The 21,700-nt window shown below is 31.3% G+C and overlaps 5 protein-coding genes and 1 pseudogene across 9 annotated transcripts in view; 1 reads left to right on the forward strand and 5 right to left on the reverse strand.

The window, feature by feature from the left end:
- Tmod (tropomodulin) overlaps positions 1-3,201 on the forward strand; it is a 52,527-nt gene extending 49,326 nt beyond the window's left edge. For 4 of the 5 annotated variants that reach the window (XM_074258371.1, XM_074258374.1, XM_074258376.1 and 1 more), the window contains one exon: positions 1,709-3,201. In XM_074258371.1, coding sequence (XP_074114472.1) covers positions 1,709-1,808 — 100 coding nt within the window. In that variant the 3' untranslated portion in view covers positions 1,809-3,201. The remainder of the gene's footprint in view (positions 1-1,708) is intronic. The other variant, XM_074258372.1, reaches the window with a different exon arrangement.
- A 6,854-nt stretch (positions 3,202-10,055) lies between these two features.
- Positions 10,056-11,258, reverse strand: LOC141537533 (uncharacterized). The gene has a single exon (XM_074258568.1). It carries the CDS (start codon positions 11,209-11,211, stop codon positions 10,264-10,266), a length of 948 nt encoding a protein of 315 aa, XP_074114669.1. The 5' UTR covers positions 11,212-11,258; the 3' UTR covers positions 10,056-10,263.
- A 404-nt stretch (positions 11,259-11,662) lies between these two features.
- On the reverse strand, positions 11,663-14,659 carry LOC141537674 (uncharacterized; annotated as a pseudogene).
- LOC141537532 (uncharacterized) lies at positions 14,556-16,654 on the reverse strand. Its single transcript, XM_074258567.1, has one exon. The coding sequence runs from the start codon at positions 16,577-16,579 to the stop codon at positions 14,741-14,743; it is 1,839 nt and encodes a 612-aa protein (XP_074114668.1). The 5' UTR covers positions 16,580-16,654; the 3' UTR covers positions 14,556-14,740.
- A 1,722-nt stretch (positions 16,655-18,376) lies between these two features.
- On the reverse strand, positions 18,377-19,198 carry LOC141537581 (uncharacterized). Its single transcript, XM_074258638.1, has one exon. The coding sequence runs from the start codon at positions 19,196-19,198 to the stop codon at positions 18,779-18,781; it is 420 nt and encodes a 139-aa protein (XP_074114739.1). The 3' UTR covers positions 18,377-18,778.
- Positions 19,199-19,813: 615 nt separating this feature from the next.
- On the reverse strand, positions 19,814-21,368 carry LOC141537580 (uncharacterized). Its single transcript, XM_074258637.1, has one exon. The coding sequence runs from the start codon at positions 21,290-21,292 to the stop codon at positions 19,868-19,870; it is 1,425 nt and encodes a 474-aa protein (XP_074114738.1). The 5' UTR covers positions 21,293-21,368; the 3' UTR covers positions 19,814-19,867.
- Positions 21,369-21,700: the final 332 nt, after the last annotated feature.

The following is a 21,700-nucleotide window of genomic DNA, read 5'->3' on the forward strand; positions in this document are numbered from 1 at the left end:
TTTTAGGGAGGGAGAGAGATAGGAGGTTGGACTAATTTCTACCTATACAGTAACCGAAAGAAGAAATCGGAATTTTCGTCCTATCCGGGAATCGAACCCAGAGCTATTTGTCGGTAGTCAGAGACTCTCCTTCTACGCTATCCGAAGTAAATTGTACTCATGTCCTTTAACATTTACATAAACTCGGATTCTAGCGCTCTGCACAGCCGTCACTTACACTAATTGAGATACATTCCAATTCAACTATTGTAAAATTTATTATAGTTCTATTGGAAAGGTATAGAGGCAGCACTGGAAATTTTAATCTCTTACTTTTTACAATTGTAATTTGTAAAATTTCATGAATAAATAGTAAATTTTCTTCTAAAATATTTGGAAATTTATAGTAATATAAGAATAGTCCAGCTTTACAATAGTTGTATCGTAAATTTTCTCAGAAATTTTTTTCCGTTTACCCTTCAAAATATTGACATTTTTAAAGATATAAGCTCATCCCGATGTTACACTCATTAAGACCTTTCGTTTGAGTACCAACATTAATTTTTCATATATTTTATATATTTATATATATTATATATATATATATATATATATATATATATATATATATATATATATATATATATATATATATATATATATATATATATATAAATGCTTGTGGGTACTCAAATGAAAGCTCTTAATGAGGGTAACACCGGGATGAGCTTACATATTTGAAAACGTCAATTATTAAAAAAGTAGTAAATTTTCATCTAAAATATTTGAAAATTTATAGTAATAAAAGTATAGTCCAGTTTTACAATAGTTGTATCGTAAATGTTCCCATAAAATTTTTTTCCGTGTATTTTAAGTAAACACTACGTATTTTTTAAAGCAAGAAAATTAATTTTTTTCGAATAAGTAAAGTTTATTATGTCAAAAAAAAAAATTTTTTTTCGCTCACGAAAATAATAAGGAAAAAAAATATTTTCTTGACTCAAGTGAGCCTTTTTTTCTGTGCGACTTTTCACAAATCATCACAACGAATAACGATTTTGATTTAAATTATTTCATATAAACACTCAAGTATAATGGCGAGACCCCGCGGTCCATTGCGAAACGCATCGGTCGATCGTCTGCTCACTAACAGAACCAAAAAAACCCACGTCAGTACGGCTTAACCAACATTGCTATTTATTGCAACCAGTCCTTTCTCCGGGGCGATCGCCTTGTTACCGTTTTTGTTATCACTGATATTATTTTACGCGGAACAAAACATTAAAACCCATCAACGCGTGACACGTCGCTGATTGTTTATTAATTTTTTGACACGTTTGTTTGTTTAAACCAGATGCTTCATTTTATCGGTACTTGCTATATTACTGTAATTTATTTATTCGCTAAGCCGAGCAGATAAATCTCGCGAGCAAGCTGATGAAAACCAAAAATAAATCTCGAATCAAACGACTATTGTTTATAAATATTGATAATTACAATATTATATTGATTTTTTTTATTTGTTCGGCGCTGTTGAATAAATAATTCATTAATTAGCCGACATTACCCAGCAATCCTGCGTCACGATACACCACACTCATTTTAAAATGTTGGATATTAAAAGCAAATACGAGATCAAAAATAACAAAAACAAAGACATCACTTTTAATAAATTAACAATTAAATTGTAAAAAATGTTATTATTATTAATTATTAATGTCAATGTCAGATCATCAATGACTAAGGATTCAAAGAACTTGCATCAAAATTCAACTCAGAGCCCGAAGAATTCACCAGCAAAGGTCAAAAATCAAGAAGACGACCGATAAATATTACCGGCAACAAATTAAAATAATATTAACAATTACCGCCAGTTATTTTATACATTTTTAATTAAAAAAACGCAAGCCCAAATGTTTAAAAATTCACGAACGATAGTTTCGCACGCAAAAGCTTAGACGCCGCTAAAAACCTCCACAAAATGGACGAACGAATCAAGATGGCGAAGCACGGGTCGTCATTCGAAGAAATGGAGTATCTGTTAATAATACAATCCTTTTTTATTATTTTATTTATAAAACAATGAAGACATGTCATTTTATTATATACTTATTAAACATTTATTATAATTATTATATTAATAATAATAATGACTATTAATATATAAAATAAATATTTAATCACCGATAATTAAGTTAATTACTAGCTCTGCTATTTACCAATTAAAACATAAATAAACTAAAAAAAAAAATATTAATAATAAATTTGTAAATATTGTCTTGTAATGCGTTTTAAGAAATGCTGAATTTATTATTTAATTTTAATAATCAATTGATTAAATTAATTTATTGATTATTAAAATTTTTATTATTTAAGATTTTTAATTATTATTGATGATACGTGTATTTGTTTTAAGTAATTGTGAGAATGGTTTATTTCAAAGCTTTGGTCAAGAAAAAAAAAAAAATTTTTTTTTCAACATTATTTTGTGTGAAAGATTAGCGAATGCTCGATGGAACGCTTGTAGTTTTAAAATTTTATTATTGTCACACTCATTTTGGTAAAAAACGGTTATTTACCTACAGTCGGTAATTTTCTGCAACCTTTTTAGTAATTCCGATAGATAGCGCTGATAATAGTTGCAGCAGCGGGGGTTAGTGACGTTATATATTGGCGGGAAATTTAAATTATTCAAAAGTTCTTATTAAATTTTATTGGAAAAAAAATTATTTTAGACGTCGGTAAAATTGGAATTAAATTTTTTTAAGAGAATTTAATTTTTGATATTATATAGAATGGATGAATTGAAATTTTAATTAAATATAATTTAAATAAATACTCAAATATCATGTCATCTATTGGGCATACAAAAAAAATTCAATTTAACCGCCGGTTTGGTGAAAACGAGTGATGACATTATTTTAAATATAAACGATGTAATTTTATTTAACATTATGATTGTTATTATTGATAATAAAAGTAGGCTATATATATATATTTGCACGCAAAATGCCAGAATTTAAAATATATGTACTTGATAAAAGGAATTAAATAATATAATAAATACTACTAAGTAATGAGTAAAAAAACAACATTGACGCGTATGAGAATTTAAAATGAAAAGCCTTGTTAGCTTTATTATTAATATTACTACTATAATAATTATGAAAAATAATCCTATTGTTGTAACACGATAAAATTGAATAAATGAATAAAACTGCACGTTTTTTATTATTGAAAGTTACAAGCCATGAATTTATTTACCGTTTTTGTTTTTATATTATGTTTTCATATTATCAAAAGAGTTAATTTGTTATTTAAAAAAAAAGTAACAAAATACGTATTTAAGGAATTCTCTCATCAATATAACCTATTTTGTTTTAATATTTAAAAAATAATTTTATCGATATTTTTTTCTCAATTTCTATAATTTTTGATTTCTATCGTTCTACTTTATTTTTATCTCGGAAATTTTTCAACCTGCCCATTTTACCTTTTTTTTGTGTTCCGAGTATTAAAAACTAGCTGTTACCCGCCCGTGTTGCTAGGCATTTTATAGAATTGTATTTTTAGATCTAAACTTGAAATTTAATTAGAGTATTATTTTGACTTTCACAAATTCCAAATTACATCGAATTAGCATATGCCTTTTATCCATGTAATTATTCCAGCTAATATTCATTGTAATTTATAATATGCAATCATTATAATGTTTGCGTGACTTTTTTTCAAAAATTAATAATAATTGACATTAAGAAAAAAATTTGAAATGAGAATTTAGAGTCTACAGGAGCTATAGCTTGGAAATTAAAAATTTTTAATGTTAACACCCACCTTCGCAAACCTCTGTGAGATGAGCTATCGTAAAATTTGCCGTAGACTTTTTCTACATCTCTTACAGAAGATTCCTACTAAATTTGGAGTCGATAGGAGCTATAGTTTAAAAACGGGAATTTTTCATTGTTAAAGCCCCCGCAACCCCCCTTGTGGGTGGAATTTTGTAAAATCCGTTCTTAGCTGACCTCTACTCGGTGAAAGGAATATTCCTGCCAAATTTAAAGTCTCTAGGTCTTATAGTTTCAGAGATATCGTGATGAGTGACTTTATCTATTGAAAGTCTCCTATATGTATATAAATTTAATAATTGATGAATTTTACTTATTTAATAAAGTCAAGTAATAAAATGACTTTTGCGTAACTTACAAGTCAAAATAATGTTTAAATTTTTTTTTACTTTCAGTCTTCCCAATATTCGTCAAAATTCTTTATTTTAATTTAAAATAATTTGAACAATTTAATAATTGATGGTTTTTACTTACTTACTAAAATAAAGTAATAAAATGACTTTCGTATTTATTACTTGCCGGATTAAATAAACAGATTTAGCAACAGCGCGTTTGATTATACCCATTACAGAGACGTGGATGAGTGTGTGAGTTGAATATTTCTCTCTCTGTAACTATATTTCTATCCTTTTCTTTTTTCTCAGCTGTTGACGCGACGTTGCCAAATCTTTATTCGAATAAATAGCTGACGATAAACGAGTCAAAAACATAAAATTAAACTTTAAATATTTCAAAAATTATATCGGTAATGTATTATTATTAAATTTTTTTTATATTTTACAATAATCCAAGTTTCTTGTGTATGGTTTTTTATTCGTTAAAGTTGGGAGGTTAATATTGAAAAAAATAATTAAAGTCTCGACTAAAGTTTGTCCGCCATAAGAGCCCGTGTGTAAGGAGATAAAAAATGTGATTTTTGAAATTTAATATCTAAGTAACTAAACGATGAATCTTTTAAAAATTTTGGGAGTAGATGAATGATGTACTTAATTTATTCGTATACTTAATTTCAAATCTCAAAGTAGGAAATTATTTTTTACATTAGTTTCGCTTGATCCTCTTTAATTGCCAATATTTACACTATTTTTGGTTACTTGATATTATTAGTGACTATGTTACTATTGTAAATTTAGAATATTGATGTCGGTAAACAATTTCAGAGGAATTTGAATTACAAACTGTCTAATCAACTCCACAGTTGCGGTAAGATTGATCAAGTTACTTCAGACGGTAACAGTTAAGTCCGAAATCAAGTAAACTAAGACCGTACGCTTGAACTTCAAAGTCAAAGATCTTGACGGTACACGCGAAATTAAATTATTAATCTGCATCCGAGAAATTTCTCAGCGATTACGGTGTATTCAAAATTATTTGGTGGTTTAGTAATCGTTTAATAAAATTAAATTCATAAGTATATTTTGGGATTGAATTGATTGAACTCCGATACAAATAAGGTGTTAAAAATTGAAGATTTTTGCTAATTGCAAAAAAAAAAAAAATTATTTACAACAAAAAATTTCGAAATCTAGACAAAAAAATTTTTATCAAATAGTTATTTAAGTTGTAACAGTTTTACCTGCTCAGGTTAGCCCCTAATCAATTTTATAATTAACTAAACAAAACTAACAACAATAAAAATTATCAGGGCGCCACCAGGATTATTAATCACGGTTCCTGGAACCGGTCCAGAGCTGAGAAAACTTATCTTAGGGTAGAGAGAGGGGAGGAAGGTGCTGTTGAATAATAAAATCTTAACTAACAATATATCGATATTTATTAACAATAAAAATTTAACAAACTTAACAAATTTAAGCGCTCACTCACACACTTATAAGCTAACGAAGCGGAGAACAACTGCGAAATAAACGATATTTACAAACGAACCTTCCAATGACGATACGATGACTAGACGGGCTTTTTCGAACAAACGGTCTCCCACACCTGTCTTAGAACTAAACTTAAAATTTAACGTCCACCGGACGACCAAAACTAACTAACTTTACACACTTTACAACTTAAAATTAAGTCCACAGGACTACCAAATTTAACACTATTAACACTCTCTATCACGCATAACCCGTTCAATTCTTCACACACATAACCCACACTTCGCTTAATTGATTTTACAATTTAAATTTTAATAAATCGAATGTAATTAAATTTTAGATAAAATATTTAAATTAAATTATTCAATCATTAGTAAATTAATAAAACGACAAACAATATTCAATTTACAACCAATTCTCAATTCCAATTGTTAATTTTAATTCCGTTAAAATTTTAGATGGATTAAAATTCTTCAGTAACTTATTGTCATGGTCTTAAGAATATAACAATACTTATTTAGAACAAAAGGTCTTAATGCCTTGAATTAACTTTTGATAACTAAATAAATTAATCACAATATAATTTTTTACATCACTTCAAAATTATTAACACAAATTTAATTAATTAATTCTGACTAAGTTTTTACTGTGACAATTTTTGACTCAATTAACTAATTCCTAGGACTTAATGTCCACGCCGATAATTATCAAATTAGAGTAAAATTAATTTAATTAATTCACGGACTTAATCCCAAAATTATTAAATTCACACTTGACGGAATAATCTTATAATATAATATTCTCAATAAATAATTCCTAATATAATATTCTTAATAATTTTCCACTCTATATTATCCTCGATAATTAATTCTCAATATAGAATTCTTAATAATTAATTCTTAATATAAAACATTATCACTAGCGTTCTACTCGTCTTATAAATTATAAAAATTCGACACGAGTCGAAATAGTCAAATTTATTTGCTAGAACATTCGCTAGTCAAGCCTTGCTTGACCTTGGGTATTGGAATTTATACGACACAAAACTGACGCTTGACGAAAATTTCACGAACAAAAAATTTTATCTATTTTTCTCAATGACAAAAGTTAATCAATTTTACTCAGTTAATTATTGAAAAATTAATTAAATGAATTTTCTTAGATGTTAGTTAATTGATTGAAAACTTTTAGATATTAAAAATTTCCCCCGCAAGGTCGATCGAGCGATCCTCGGGTATAAACCCCCATGAAAATCACTCAATCCAAAAACTAGCAAATGTTCCACGATTTATTTATTGAATTAAATTTTCGTCGATTAACGATCCAATTGATAAATAATTAGGAGAAGTAACTGGGCATTGAATAAACCGCGGTCCACTTCCTTCCCACAGAGCAATAATTGACACCTTGACGAACAAAACGATGATCTAACTCACTCGTTGAGGATGAAGTCCTAGTTGTAGTTGGCTTCCTTCGTCTCGTCACTACTCTTGGGAACGGTCCTTTTTGATTTCCGTGGCACTCAGTCTGGCGGTCACACTACTTCTCCCTGTTCCGCTGTACGGCTCACCTATTTTAACCCAAACTCACCCCCTCCTATTCTCCCTTTAGGCCCGAAGATCGAGACGCGCCAGTGCTATGTCGAATAATTATCGATATTCGGTGACTTATCGATTAAGGGTAATTTTACCCTGTTACAAAGTTTCTCTCTATATGAGTAAAAATTTCATATTTCTACTATGAATCATGATCATAGTTCAAAAATTGATTGAAAAATGGAACGATAATTGAAATTTACACTCTTTTGTAAAGTTAGATGTACATAGAGCACAAAATGGGTTCTTAAGATAAGTCTTTTGTCATATTTGGCGGGATAGGAAATCCCCGAATAGCCCTTAGGCTCATACCAGTACATCATCTTTTAGTGTGTATGGAAACATTGCAACATGAATCATCCTGAGAAAATGCTACTCTGTGCACTTTTACTTTTATTGCACAGACATATACTCATTTTGTATTGTAATTTATAGACCACTACTTTAAATCACACTTTCACAAACTTGTAACAATAAGAAGGATGGCAATAATAAATTAATAATAATAATAATAATAATAATAATAATAATAATAATAATAATAATAATAATCTACATTATTAAGAGAATAAGAAAAGTTTTGTCCCCAGGATAATTATATTATGAGTATTTAGGTTGCATTCGAAAATACTCTATCTCTAGATACATAATTAAGAAATGACCTTGTATCTCGTGAAGTATTGACATTTTTAAAAATCTAAGCTCACCCTAACATTACACTCATCGAGACCTTTCATTTGAGTACCCACATCAATTTTTCATATATTTATATATATCATATATATGTATATATGAAAAATATATCAAAATGCATGTGGGTACTCAAATGAAAGCTTTTGATGAGTGTAATATCAGAATGAGCTTATATTTTTAAAAATGTCAATAATTAAGGAATCATATTGTATTTTTCAATTTATGATATTTTTAGATATAAGCTCATTCTGATGTTACACGCATCAAAAGCTTTCATTTCAGTACCCACATGCACTTTTGATATATTTTTCATATATACATATACATAATATATGTAAATATATGAAAAATTGATGTGGGTACTCAAATGAAAGGTCTCGATTAGTGTAATATTGGGGTGAGCTTATATCTTTAAAAACGTAAATAGTTAAGAAAGTACAGTGCAATTTAACAAAATTCATCATCTAATAAAGTAAAATTTGATTTATTTACAGTTCACAAGTAACGGCAGTCACAAAGTGACTGCAAGGTTGCTAGTAATAACATTAATAATAATAATAACAATAATAAGATTAAATTGACGGTTGATTAAATCTCTAAGAAAAGAAGAGCAATTAATTTCTTCATTATTATCCATTTAGTAGTTATTCTTATCTGTAAAAAATTTTCAATCAATTTAATCCAGACTATGCATTTATTGCTGCTCACAACTTTTATCTGCTACTCAGCGAAATGAAATCAAGGTACATAAGTAATAAGTAAATTGAAAAAATAATCGAGTTGATCTAAAATCCGATTAAACTTTATTGTAATAAAAATTTCTTTTGTTGAAAAAAAAAAAAAAATTATTTGCGTTCTTCTTTCAGATTTAAATTTATTTAAAAAGGAGAAAAAAAAGTACTTTGCAGCGCGATCTAAAAAATGTAGAAAACCCACTGCATGTAACCTGTTATCGCGGGTAATTTAAAAACGTATGATTAGCCTCTAAAGTCCGCTCACGTGTTAATCACCGCTTGCGTACTAACCAATCGCGGCTCCCGAAGGAAAACTACGACGTGTCAAGGGTCGTTAGCAAGATTGCGTAATGTCTCTTGAGTATTATACACCTCAAAACTAGTTTCTCTGGGGGTTAGTAGAAGTAACTATGCTTAAAATCTATAAACGTCGCCCTTTATTGCTTATTAAGTATCAAAATTAATTATTGAATGCCTCTAGTCAAGATTTTCACATCTTTAAAGTAAAGGTACCGTCTTATGAATTTCGTCGTCCATCTTAGGGCATGAAATGAATTATAAGGTACCGGCGGGTAATATGGCCTAGCTGAGGGAGATATTGAAAAAAATAGAAAATATTGCATTTAATTATTGCAATGTATAATTAATTTTTAAATTAATACATTAGCCATTAAATATAATGGAGTAATGGTAATTTTTACCATAAACAAACACAAAATTAAATTTTTTCAAAAACCTTGCGAATAGGCCTTATTGTACTACGGTAGGGTAATAAGGCCTACGGGTTATACATACTGGAAATATTTATACTATACTTGATAAAATTGGTATTAGAGATTAATCATCACTTAAATTGACCAACAATACTTTTTAAGATGTTGATAAAAATTAGAACAATGATTTTAAGTTATTAAATATAAAATTATAAAAAATGTTTAACATTTACTTAAATCGTTTTTTAGGAATTGTTCTGCGCTACTTTAGCATATTTAGGATGATAGAATATAGAAGACAAGGAACGTTTTATCGGGACTCTATAAACTTATAGCGACATTTCTATGCTAGACGCTTCTACTAGAGAAGTCTTTAGCGAAAGCGGTTATTTTAAATAGCATATCTATCACTTAGGCCTCATTATCCGCGGTTACCTTCGAAATTCCTAGTTCGATCAATTCAAATTTTAACGAAAGTTATTAAGACAAGATGATAATTAAATCTATGAAACTTACCTTCCATTTCAGGTGTAGCCGAATGGCGTTTTTTTTTTTTTTTTTATGATTTTATCGGTATTTTTAGGTGGCGCTGCTTTGTTTTGGAATAAGCAAAATATCTCTTGAGTACAGAACTTCAATTATTAACTCCGGAAATTTTTATGTTTGTATGAAAAAATAAAAAAATATTCATTTTTACTTTGTGTAGATTTTCTAAAATTTTTTTTTTTAATTTATCAAACTAACTGTTATCATTTCAACATTCTTTTTCAAAATTAATATCGAATAACTTTTTGCTTTCTTTTTGTCACCTCTCAGATAACTTAATTTTTTCCGTGATTGTTCAATAATCGTACCTTGTAAATTTTGGGTATAAATCATCATAGTTCATCATCGTAAGCCCCCTCAGATTTTAAAATAGCATCAATGTCATCAATGAACGCATCAAAGATCTCGTCGTCGTTAATAATTGCGTTGATCTCATCAGCTTGTCCAATGATATTGTCGTCAACGTCTTTGTTTTTAGAGTCGCTCATAACCGAGATATCGGAGTCTGGACTCTCTATAACATCATTCTTCACCAAGTCCATCCAATCATCAGGCTCTTCACCAGTCAATTCACTGCGAGCGTTTTTACGTTTTTCCGAAGATCGCGGTACCTCCGTTACTACATTCTCCGATGATTTCAATAATGTCCGTAGTTTTTTGTGCTGCTGGATATTCTCCAGATCAATCGCTGAAGATCTTTCTTCTTGTTCAGGAGCTTCAGGCTCTTGGACTTGACCTTTAATTTGGTGCCGATATGTAGCTTGTTTTATAATGCTACTCAGCAATCTCTGGTTAGTCAACCACAGAGTGCAGACCAAAGCATTTCTTAATGAACAATGATTCAATTTGCGATTTTTATGGTGTGAACACGCTTTCGCAAGTATAACAGTAGGCAATTTAAAGTTCATCTGCTCTAAGATTAAGATATTAGTGTAGTTCTTTCCTGTAAATCTTTCTAAATATTTCTGTAATTTTTCATTTCTGATGTAAATATGGTTGAATTTTTCTAGAGTTTCGATTATTAGCTCTCGAGCATCTTGGGCTGAAATGTACCCTGCAGACCAGTCGATTTCGTAAACTGGTTCCATATATTTTAGATAATTCTCACGAAATGGCGCTGATAATTCAGATAAGGGATTTAGCGGTTTCACAATGTTGAATATTGGTCTCATGACTTTGTTGTTTTTTATAGGAACGATACAAAATTCTTTAATGAAATATGAACTTCCTAGTGCATTGTTGTCTGTATAGTAGCCGTTGTGATCAATTACGCAATCCATTTTTACTTTTTTTGTCGTAAAATTGTAGTTTACAATTGACTTGTAGTTGTCTTCTATCACAACTGATATTTGAACAGTGATGATTTGTGATGAACTCTTGGTCAGAATGAAAATTGCAAAGACATTAATGATGTCAAATATCAATTAGTTATCCATCTGTCGTTGCATATGACACGTTGTTGATTAGAACATGTCTTGCTTGATAAGTCCTGATCATAAAATATCTGGAAAACGGTTGACCCTAAAGGCCATCCCTGCAACATCCCGCTAATAGCTTTTCTATGCGTTTGAGCTCTTCGAGCTCAAAAGTCTGATAGAAGTTTGATAAAACAATATTTTTTAAATTTTCAAACTGCAATAACTTTTGAATGAATTAACCGATTTTCAAGTGGTTGGCGGCATTCAACGCAGCTTTTTAAGCCTCATAAAGAATTTCTAAGTTTAAATTGATCAAACTAAAAATTTCGGAGTACTTCCAAAAAAACACTTTTTTCGGTTTCCTTTCCTTCCAGATATCTCTCGAACGAATGAACCGATTTTGACTGGATTAGCGGCAATCGACGTGGTTTTTCAAAGAGCTGATGAGTTTTTGGAAATGATCAATCGAGCCGTTTAAAAGTTACTCCAAAAAACCACTCGAAAAAAAAATCTTTTTCACGGTTTTTTTTAGATTTCTCGAAATCTATCAGTCCGAATCAGTCCAAATTGTATTCAAAATCTAAGTTTGGTCGAGCCCTTTCGAATGGCATCAACCGCGATAAAATCGGTCAAACCATTCGACAGTTATAGGAGGTTTACATACCTACACACACGCAGACATAGTGAAAACTCGATTTTTGAAAAATGGGGTGAAACCAATAATTTCTTGATTTTTGAAAATTTTCAATTTTCTTAGCTAATTTCAATAGTTAAAAAATATTCTCAATGCTCAAAATAATCGTATTGACAATCATTAATTAACGCTGTAATCATTTTTCGTAATTTGCCGTTGTAAACGAGTCTTCATCATCAGAAGTGTCATTTTTCAGTCTAGGAAATATCTTGATCATGGTCAATAATCATGACATCATCATCTGATTAACTGTCATCCCAGATGAGCCTAATTGGATCTGATTCCACATTTGGCTCATGGAAATCCAAGTTAAGTTTAATGATATCTGATCCTTTGTATGAATCGTCGCTTTCACGACAAACTGGTGCAGCATTACCGTTTGAGCCGTTAATTTCAAATTGATCTTTTACTCAACTGTTCCTACGATTAACATATCTCTGGCATCTTGAAGCTCTATCTAAATCAAGCCTTGGGCTTGAACTTAACAAACTTATTACATCGGGTGAGCGATTGCCGTCAATGTTTGAAGATTGCAACATTTGGCTTACTAAAATTATCATTTGATTCTTCAAGGTTATCTTCAGATTGCAAACTCCCGTCACCAACCGACTCGTTATCATAGATTTCTAGACTTAACATCTGGAGTGTCTCTTCCAGAGGTGATGCCTTTTAACTCATCTTCTTTTGGTTTGCCTTGAATAGTCCGACAAGTCCAGCTTACATCAGCCTCTTCAAGCTCTTCAGATCCCATCCAATGACTGCTACCAATCGCAACCGAATCATTGTCATCGTTCTTAATCTTCTTTAACTTCTCTCTCTCGTCGTCAATTTGCTTATCGAGAAGTTTAACAATTTCCCAAAGTTTTAGGAACTCTTCATTACTAACAAGCTCATATTTGGTCCCAGTTGCATCTTTGCTTATCAAATACGCTTTTGATATGCTGAATTTATTTCTTACAATTTTGAAATGCATATCTTCATAATTTTCATTGTTGTCCATGTCTACCCAGTTTTTGTAACGAAATGTCGAATTTACATAGCTTTTCATTTCGACTCTCACTCTTCCGTCGGGTAGGTTGATGATTTTGCACTCGATCATGGAGACGGAAAGAGAATTTTTTAAGAACTTTGTTATTTGTTTATTTATTCTCTCGATATCGTTCTCCGTTAGATGCATCTTTTGCATATGTCTTCTCAATGAACTCTTCGTGAGAGGTAACTTTGCCCTCGATAGCAAGTGAGCTGTGAACATAGCTGTTTTCACGACGTGATGACTCATAGTGTTTTTGCTCCAGGTCTTCAAGGTTACAACACTTTCAGGTAACTTAAACCCGAATTGATCCAAGCTAGTCATAGAATAATTAGTCCGTGTAAATCTCTTAAAATCTCTTATTTGCACTTCCTTCAACACATAAATACTCGGTGCTTTTTGAAACTTATGGGATATAATCTGACGGGCTTTTTTCATCGAAACATCGCCATCAGCCCAATCTAAGCCATGAATGTTGCGAATCGACCTGATGTACTAATTCTTGAAATATTCTGGCAATTGTCTCCATGAGAAGGGTTGCTTCATGATATGATGCACAGGTTTGAACACTTTGTTGTCCATGATGCGAATTATGCAGAATTCTTTGATGATGAAGTTCAAATGCCATTCCTCGTCGGTAGCTATCTTATTGCCAACAAAATCCAAAACGTAATCCATTTTTTGTAAACAATTCTTTAGATTTCAAATGTTTTGTCCTGCAAAACACAATTAATAGTGGAAGAACTGATTTTTTCTTTCAGTTACAAGTGGTATGTTGCAAGACGTCTTCTATCAGTAATCATTCGTTAATGATCATGATTTGAGACAATTTCTTTGTAGAAAGGTTAAGTCACATTGAGCTTTCTATTGCCAATTTCAGATCACTTATTTTATTCTTTTAGACATTTTACGGTTGACCACGAATGAGTCAAAAAAAATGTGCAGTTTCTCAATAGTTACCTTTAAAAAAATTTGTTGATAGTATAAGGCACCCGAAGGGTAATAAGGCCTAAGTGATAGAAATGCTATTTAAAATAACAGCTCCCGCTAAAGCCTTCTCTAGTAGAAGCGTCTAGCATAGAAATGTCGCTACAAATTTATAAAGTCCCGATACAACGTTCCTTGTCTTCTATATTTCATCATCCTAAATATGCTAAAGTAGCGCAGAAAAATTCCTAAAAAACGATTTGAGTAAATGGTAAACATTTTTTATAATTTTATATTTAATAATTAAAAATCATTATTCTAATTTTTATTAATATCTTAAAAAGTATTGTTGGTCAATTTAAGTGATGATTTATCTCTAATACCAATTTTATCAAGTAAAGTATAACTATTTCCAGTATGTATAACCCGCTGGCCTTATTACCCCACTGCAGTAAAATAAGGCCTATTTGCAAGGTTTTTGAAAAAATTTAATTTTCTGTTTGTTTATGGTAAAAATTACCATTACTCCATTATATTTAATGGCTAATGTATTAATTTAAAAATTAATGATATATTGCAATAATTAAATGCAAAATTTTTTATTTTTTTCAAAATCTTCCTTAGCTAAACCTTATTACCCGCCGGTACCTTATCTTCATAAGTCGTAGCAGCTGAATAAAAAAATTCTCAATACTTCAAACAATCAGATTTCAATTAGTAATCAATACGTTAATAATCTTTCATCTTTTGTCTTTGTAACTAATCGCCCAGTCTTCATCATCAGAATTGTCATTCATAGATCTTTTGGACATTGGTCTAGGATAATCATCATCAACAATTACGTCACCTTCTGATGAATTGTCATCCCAGATCAGCCGAATGGGATCTGATTTATCATAAAACCCATGGTGATCCAACTTAAATTTAATTTTTTCTGAATCGTTATTTTTACGACGAACCGGTAAAGTATTATTCCTTGGGTGAATAATTTCTAATTGATCTAATTCCAACAAACTGTCCCTACGATTAATAGACCCCGGGTTCCCAGAGGCTCTATTTAAATCAAGCCTTGGACTTGAACGGATTTCACGACCAATGCTATCAGAATTCAAATTTTGAGATCTTGATAATGAGCCTTGCAGTTTTTTATGTTCATAAATTTGGTCAACATCAGAATCACTTCCAACTTCGATTACATTTGGATTTACTTGATTGTTTTCAACTATTTCACGGTTATTGGGCGATCGCATTGGATTTTTAGATCTATCAAATGACTTACGAAATTTCTTATGCTGATAAACATTGTCAAAGTCAGAACTTCTCTCAAATTTCGGACTTTTGTGAGCTTTAGGACTTCTGTTGAGATTTGGACTCCATCTACTTGTACCAGGTTCCATCTTGATGTCATCGATCGAAGTCCATCCATTATAGTTAATGTCTATTTCAGAATCAACGTCTGGACCTTCTCTTCCAGAGTAGCTTTCCTTTGTCTGTCTAAACTCATCTACTGTGGAGTCACTTTCGTAATTGGCATCCTCTTCAGTTTCCATCCAATGATTGCTACCGCTTGCAGCCCAATCATCGTCACTGTTGTCAATTGGACTGATCCTCCCTGGGTTAATTCCTTCAACCTTATCCAATTCTGATGAAGCGTCGCTAACATTAGCAAACTTCTCCTGATTCTTTCTCTCATCATCTATTTTAATCTTGAGTAGTTCCACAATTTCCCAAAGTTTTAGAAACTCTTCATTACTAACAAGCTCATATTTGGTCCCAGTTGCATCTTTGCTTATCAAATATGCTTTTGATATGCTGAATTTATTTCTTACAATTTTGAAATGCATATCTTCATAATTTTCATTGTTGTCCATGTCTACCCAGTTTTTGTAACGAAATGTCGAATTTACATAGCTTTTCATTTCGACTCTCACTCTTCCGTCGGGTAGGTTGATGATTTTGCACTCGATCATGGAGACGGAAAGAGAATTTTTTAAGAACTTTGTTATTTGTTTATTTATTCTCTCGATATCGTTCTCCGTTAGATGCATCTTTTGCATATGTCTTCTCAATGAACTCTTCGTGAGAGGTAACTTTGCCCTCGATAGCAAGTGAGCTGTGAACATAGCTGTTTTCACGACGTGATGACTCATAGTGTTTTTGCTCCAGGTCTTCAAGGTTACAACACTTTCAGGTAACTTAAACCCGAATTGATCCAAGCTAGTCATAGAATAATTAGTCCGTGTAAATCTCTTAAAATCTCTTATTTGCACTTCCTTCAACACATAAATACTCGGTGCTTTTTTAAACTTATGGGATATAATCTGACGGGCTTCTTTTACCGAAACATCGCCATCAGTCCAATCTAGGCCATGAATGTTGTGAAGCAACTCGGTATACTGAGTCTGGAAATAGGGGGACAGTTTCCGCCATGAGAATGGTTGCTTTACGATGTGATGCACAGGTTGGTACACTTTGTTGCCCGTGACGCGGACTATGCAGAATTCTTTTATGATAAAGATCACTTTCTGGGTTTTTCCGGTAATTATGTTGTAGCCAATGAAATCCACAACGTAATCCATTTTTATCAAAAGATTCTTGAAATATTTAAACAATCGTTGATTTGTTTACGTTCAATTTAAATAATGTAGGTTGTCTTCTACTAGTAATCATTTGGTAGTAGTCATGCTTTGTGACAACATCATAGAAAGAAAGTTGAGTCGCATGAGCTATTTCTATTGCTAATTATCAATCAGTCATTTAGTTTTCTTGGACATTGTATGGTTGACTATTTGTAAGTCGCAAATCGTTGTTTGATTCGTCAAAACTTTCTAATGTGTCGTAATTTAGCTTGATCTGGTCATATATGATCACATTAGCCCATTTTTTAGTAGATTCCATAAAAAGTTCAAAGATGAGCTTAATCGGGCGAGTAGTTTGGGAACAAGATTTTGAAATTTTGAAAATCCTAAAAATTTATGTTTTTACTACTTTAGCTTGATACAATTACTGAATTAGACAATATATCGAAATTCGGTAAGTTTTATCGTAAAGATCGTTTATTAGGGGGTTATATCCACTTGTAATTTTGAAAAAATCGAAATTTTTTTTTTTCATATTTTGAATGTATATATATATATATATATATATATATATATTCGAGAATATTGTCTGTAAATTTCAAAGTAATCTCGTAAATATTTTCGGAGTAATGAGCGTATTTGTAAAGACGTCTCCGAGCGTTTGAAAGTAGGTGGAACCGTAATTTGAATTAATAGTTAAAACTTTAAATGCGTTTTTCTCGAAACGATGTTTTCAAAGTCGGTGAGGAATATTTCTCCGAAACGGCTTGACCGATTGACTTGAAATTTTAGCAGGATCTTCTTAGATACTTTTGTCAGATAATGATCGAAGGAATAAAGTTTCTGATAAAAATTTCGATTTTTTAAGTCACTATAAAGTGTAAATTTTCGTGCAAAAAAAGATTTTTTTTTGTTGGGAAGCCGGCATTTTGTCTAAAACCAAAATTTTGACTATTTCTTCGATTATTACCTGTATTTATCTATCCTAAAAGCAATCATTTTGGTTTTTTTTTTATTTAAAATAATTTGGATCAGAGATATCTTCCTCACCGCCAGACACCTTTTTGTGGAGGACCTTCAGGAGATCTTCTACAGTAACGACAGAACCTAATATTTTTATTAATAAAATATGAATTCTTAGAATACGTTAAATTCGCTAAATGTTCATATATTTTATGTATATATTCAATAAAAAGCCTCTCCAGAAAAAATTAACAAAAAAACACATTTTTTCGAACTTACAAGTGGATATAACCCCTTAAGCTTAAATTTTCACTACCTAGAAGTGGGAATAGCTTTAATATTACTCATTTTAGTTTATTTAAAGAGACAGTTTTACTGTTGCAACCGTTTTGTTAGAATCATTTGCTATATTATAGTATAAATATTATATAGATTTATAATATGAATGTAATTGTAATTTTTTTGATTAATAAAAAATTATTATTATTATTATTATCTTCAAGAGAAGTCTACTTCCATTTCGGCTGCCGAATGGTCTTTTTTTTTTTTTATTTATTAACAAAATGATCCACAGCAGAAATTTTCTTCTGAATAATTCAATCAATTTAGAATCATCTACTAAGCAAATTTATTAGTTCTTCAATCTACATCAGAGAATTTTATGGGTAGTCATTGGATGCGACTAATCCAGAAAAAAATTATCTCTTATCACAACTGACCAATTTATAATTACTAGAAAGTCGAACGCGCTTTGCGCGCTTCTGTAAGAATTTTTATTATCGGCAATTTAATTAATCAATATTTAGACAAATTTTATTCATTAATATTCAACCGTCACCATAGTAACTGTTGCTATGGTGACCAAATTAGTTACCATAGCAACGAAAAGCGACAACAATGAAAATGTCTAGTTTATTTTGTGATCAAAACGTTTCAAATTACCATTGAAATCGCATTTAAATAGCTTATCTTTTAGCATTACTCATTATCCTTTTCAGATTCTAATATTTCTTCAATATCATTTATAAAGTGATTAAAACATTTTTCATCGTTGAGAATCGCTTCATATCTATCAATTTTTTCAGCATTTTGACTTTCGATTCTTTCATCATCCGTATCAACATCTTCGCTATCGGAGTCGTCAATTACCAAATAATCAGACTTTGGACTCTCCGAGATATCTTCATAACTCGCATTTGCATCAGCAGGTACTAATTGATACCCAGATTCGTTAGATCATTTCAAAATTTGATTCACCACTTTATCATATGGTTCTCCAACTCTAGGTTGATCTTCTTGCAAACGGCTATCTTCAGATTCCAAATCTGCAGAAATTTCCAATGACCTACGCCGTTTTTGATGTTGGTCATCATATTCAACATCAGAATCTCTGTCAACTATATTGTTTTTGTTTTCAAAGTTCTTTTGCAATTGCAAATTTTCCGTAGTTGAATTTCTAGATCTTTTCAACGGATTAAGAAATTTCTTACGCTGATCAACTTGATTATCTACAGGATCGTGAACGGCTACTTCCATTCGACTGTTACTCGCTTTACCTGGAAGTTGATGACTTCTTTTAGCTGGAGTTTCATTCTTTATTACCGACTCTTTTATCAACCATTCCACCATCTGCAAGGCTATTTTCTGAGCACACATTCCAGTTTTATCGTCTTTATGATAATTGCATGAACTATCCAATGAGTCACTTTGCACCCGATATTGCCGTTCAACCAAATTTATAATATTTTTGTACTTAATCCCAGTAAAAGTTATCAAATGTTTTTGGGTTTCTTTTGATTTTACAAAGATAATTTCTGCATCATCCAAAGTTTCAATAATCAGATGTCGAGCGGCTTGTAAGGATATATTTCCCTGGGCTCACTTTATTCCATATTGACTGTTGTGATTTTTCTCGTAAGATCGTATAAACTTCGATAAATTTTTATAAATTTTCGACGGAGGCTTGACAATTCGGTGGATAATTTCTACGTCATCTTGGATTGAAATTATGCAAAATTCTTTGATAATAAGATAGCTGTCGTTTTGAAAGTAGTAATCGTTAAAATCAATGACACACTTCTTCATCTTGATCAATTAAGTTTTCCTTTTCTTCTATAACTGCTATCATTTCATCAGTAATGTTCTTCTGCAATGTTTGGGTAAAAGAATCAACTTTCTAATAAAAATCATCATCACCCATCAATTATCTATTCTTTTCCCATTGTAACTTTAACGTTGGACGATAACTACCCAATAAGACGTTCTTTCAACAAAAAAAATGTTCTCAAATATAATTATCTCAATTATCAATTAATCTCAAATTTCTCAGTAATATCTGCTTTGTTTTGATGCTCGCGAATCTTCTGTTGACCCAGATAAGTTATCAAAATCTAAATCTCTGTCAAAATTACTTGAGTTACCATCAGAACTGCCAATTACGGTCTTGTCTTCTAGAAGTCTACGTTTTAGATTGTATGAACTTTTAAGACTCATTTCTGATGATGAATCAGAGTCTTCAGAATCAATTACGGAGTTTCTACCAAATTCACTGGAAGGCAAAGTCTCAACAGATTCAGGTACTGAAATAACCGACCCAGAATTGAAATCATTGTTTCTTAATCTTAAATCTGCTGTATCTGATTCATCTTCATCAAATTCCATGATAATTGGTTCAGAATTCAAGTCATCGGTTTCTGATTCATCTTGCAAACCATAACTTCCACTTTCATCTGTATCAACGTCTAAATTTCGATTCAAATTATCTTCTTCTGGAAACGAATAGATACTAGGTTCATAATCATCAAAAGGAACCTTCATCGAATCAGTTTGTTGAAATCTTCCACCATCAAATTCAAACCTATCATCTTCACAATTTTTCCGCGTTGATTCTAGTCCCGTAGTCATATCAGCAATCCTATCTAGTTTTCTCTCTTCATTTCTAATCATTTCATTGCACTCTAGACTCCCTGCAAGACTGACTGCATCAGACACAAATGACTGACCATCAGAAACTCTATCAAACAGGCTTCGGTCATCATCAGACGAGCTGGCATAATCTGAGTCGTTCTTCAAGTCTTCAAGTTCTTTCAACAGCTTCGCGTGGATTTGCCGGTACCTCTCGATCTTTGAATTCAACGATTCAAATTCTCCGTAACTTAGTAGCGAGCTGCTTTGAGAAGCGTTTGATCTAACCTCATCAGCTAAACCCTTCATTTCTTCCAGCAATTCGAGATCCAGCAGAGGCTTGCAATTTGCATTCTTAGGCGCGAATGACTTCTGCATCAGCCATTCGACCATACTAAGCGCGTCTGTCACGACGCAGCAGTTCTTCTTGCTCACGTGGTTGGAACAAAGTGCAGGCGACACCTTTTGACAGGAGTTGTAACCTCGTGATTCTAAACAGACCACGTTGTTGAAGGGAATCCCGGTAAATTGTTTCAGATATTCTTTTCTCGAGTCATTCTTCAGGTAAATAACTCGTGCTTGCTTAAGAATTTCGACAATAACATTGAAAGCGTCGTTTACTGTGCAATTACCTCGGGAATAATCAATTCCGTATTTTTTATTGAAACGCTTTTCATATTGTTTTTGATACGAAACTGGCAATTTGTTCCATGCATACGGAGGATTAACGACATCAGCTTTCGGTTCAAGGGGCTTTCTGCAGGAGATTGGAATCAAACAGAATTCTTTTATCATGTACTTCTTTTTTGGCACGTAATAGCCGGTGAAATCCATTACGTAATCCATGATTGGTTCAATAAATCTGCTTCTAAATAAAGAATGAAAATACGTTAATTTTTTTCTTGTACGTCCTTTCGTTAGAAATTAATTTGTCTTTGTCAATTCTTCTATCAAAACTGATTAATTAATAATCATGCTTTGTGGTGATGTTTAAGTAAAAGTGTTGACTGCCAAAGATTTACTGTTGTCAATTTTCATTCGGTCATTTTGTTTACAATGTTTATTCACTGTCAGGCATGAGTTAATCATTGATCATTTACATTATTAAGAGAATAAGAAAACTTATTTAGTAACAAAATATTTTGTCATTTATTTGCAGAAAAAAAAATATTTTTTATCCATCGATATTATTTGTTACAGTTTAATAAATGATTTTTTTATTTTAAATAAATTATATTAATGAGATCCACGCGA

The sequence above is a fragment of the Cotesia typhae genome, unplaced genomic scaffold (assembly GCF_013202065.1).
Source record: "Cotesia typhae breed Kobodo isofemale line unplaced genomic scaffold, CoteBio_Ctyphae scaffold_91, whole genome shotgun sequence".
Lineage (NCBI taxonomy): Eukaryota > Metazoa > Arthropoda > Insecta > Hymenoptera > Braconidae > Cotesia > Cotesia typhae.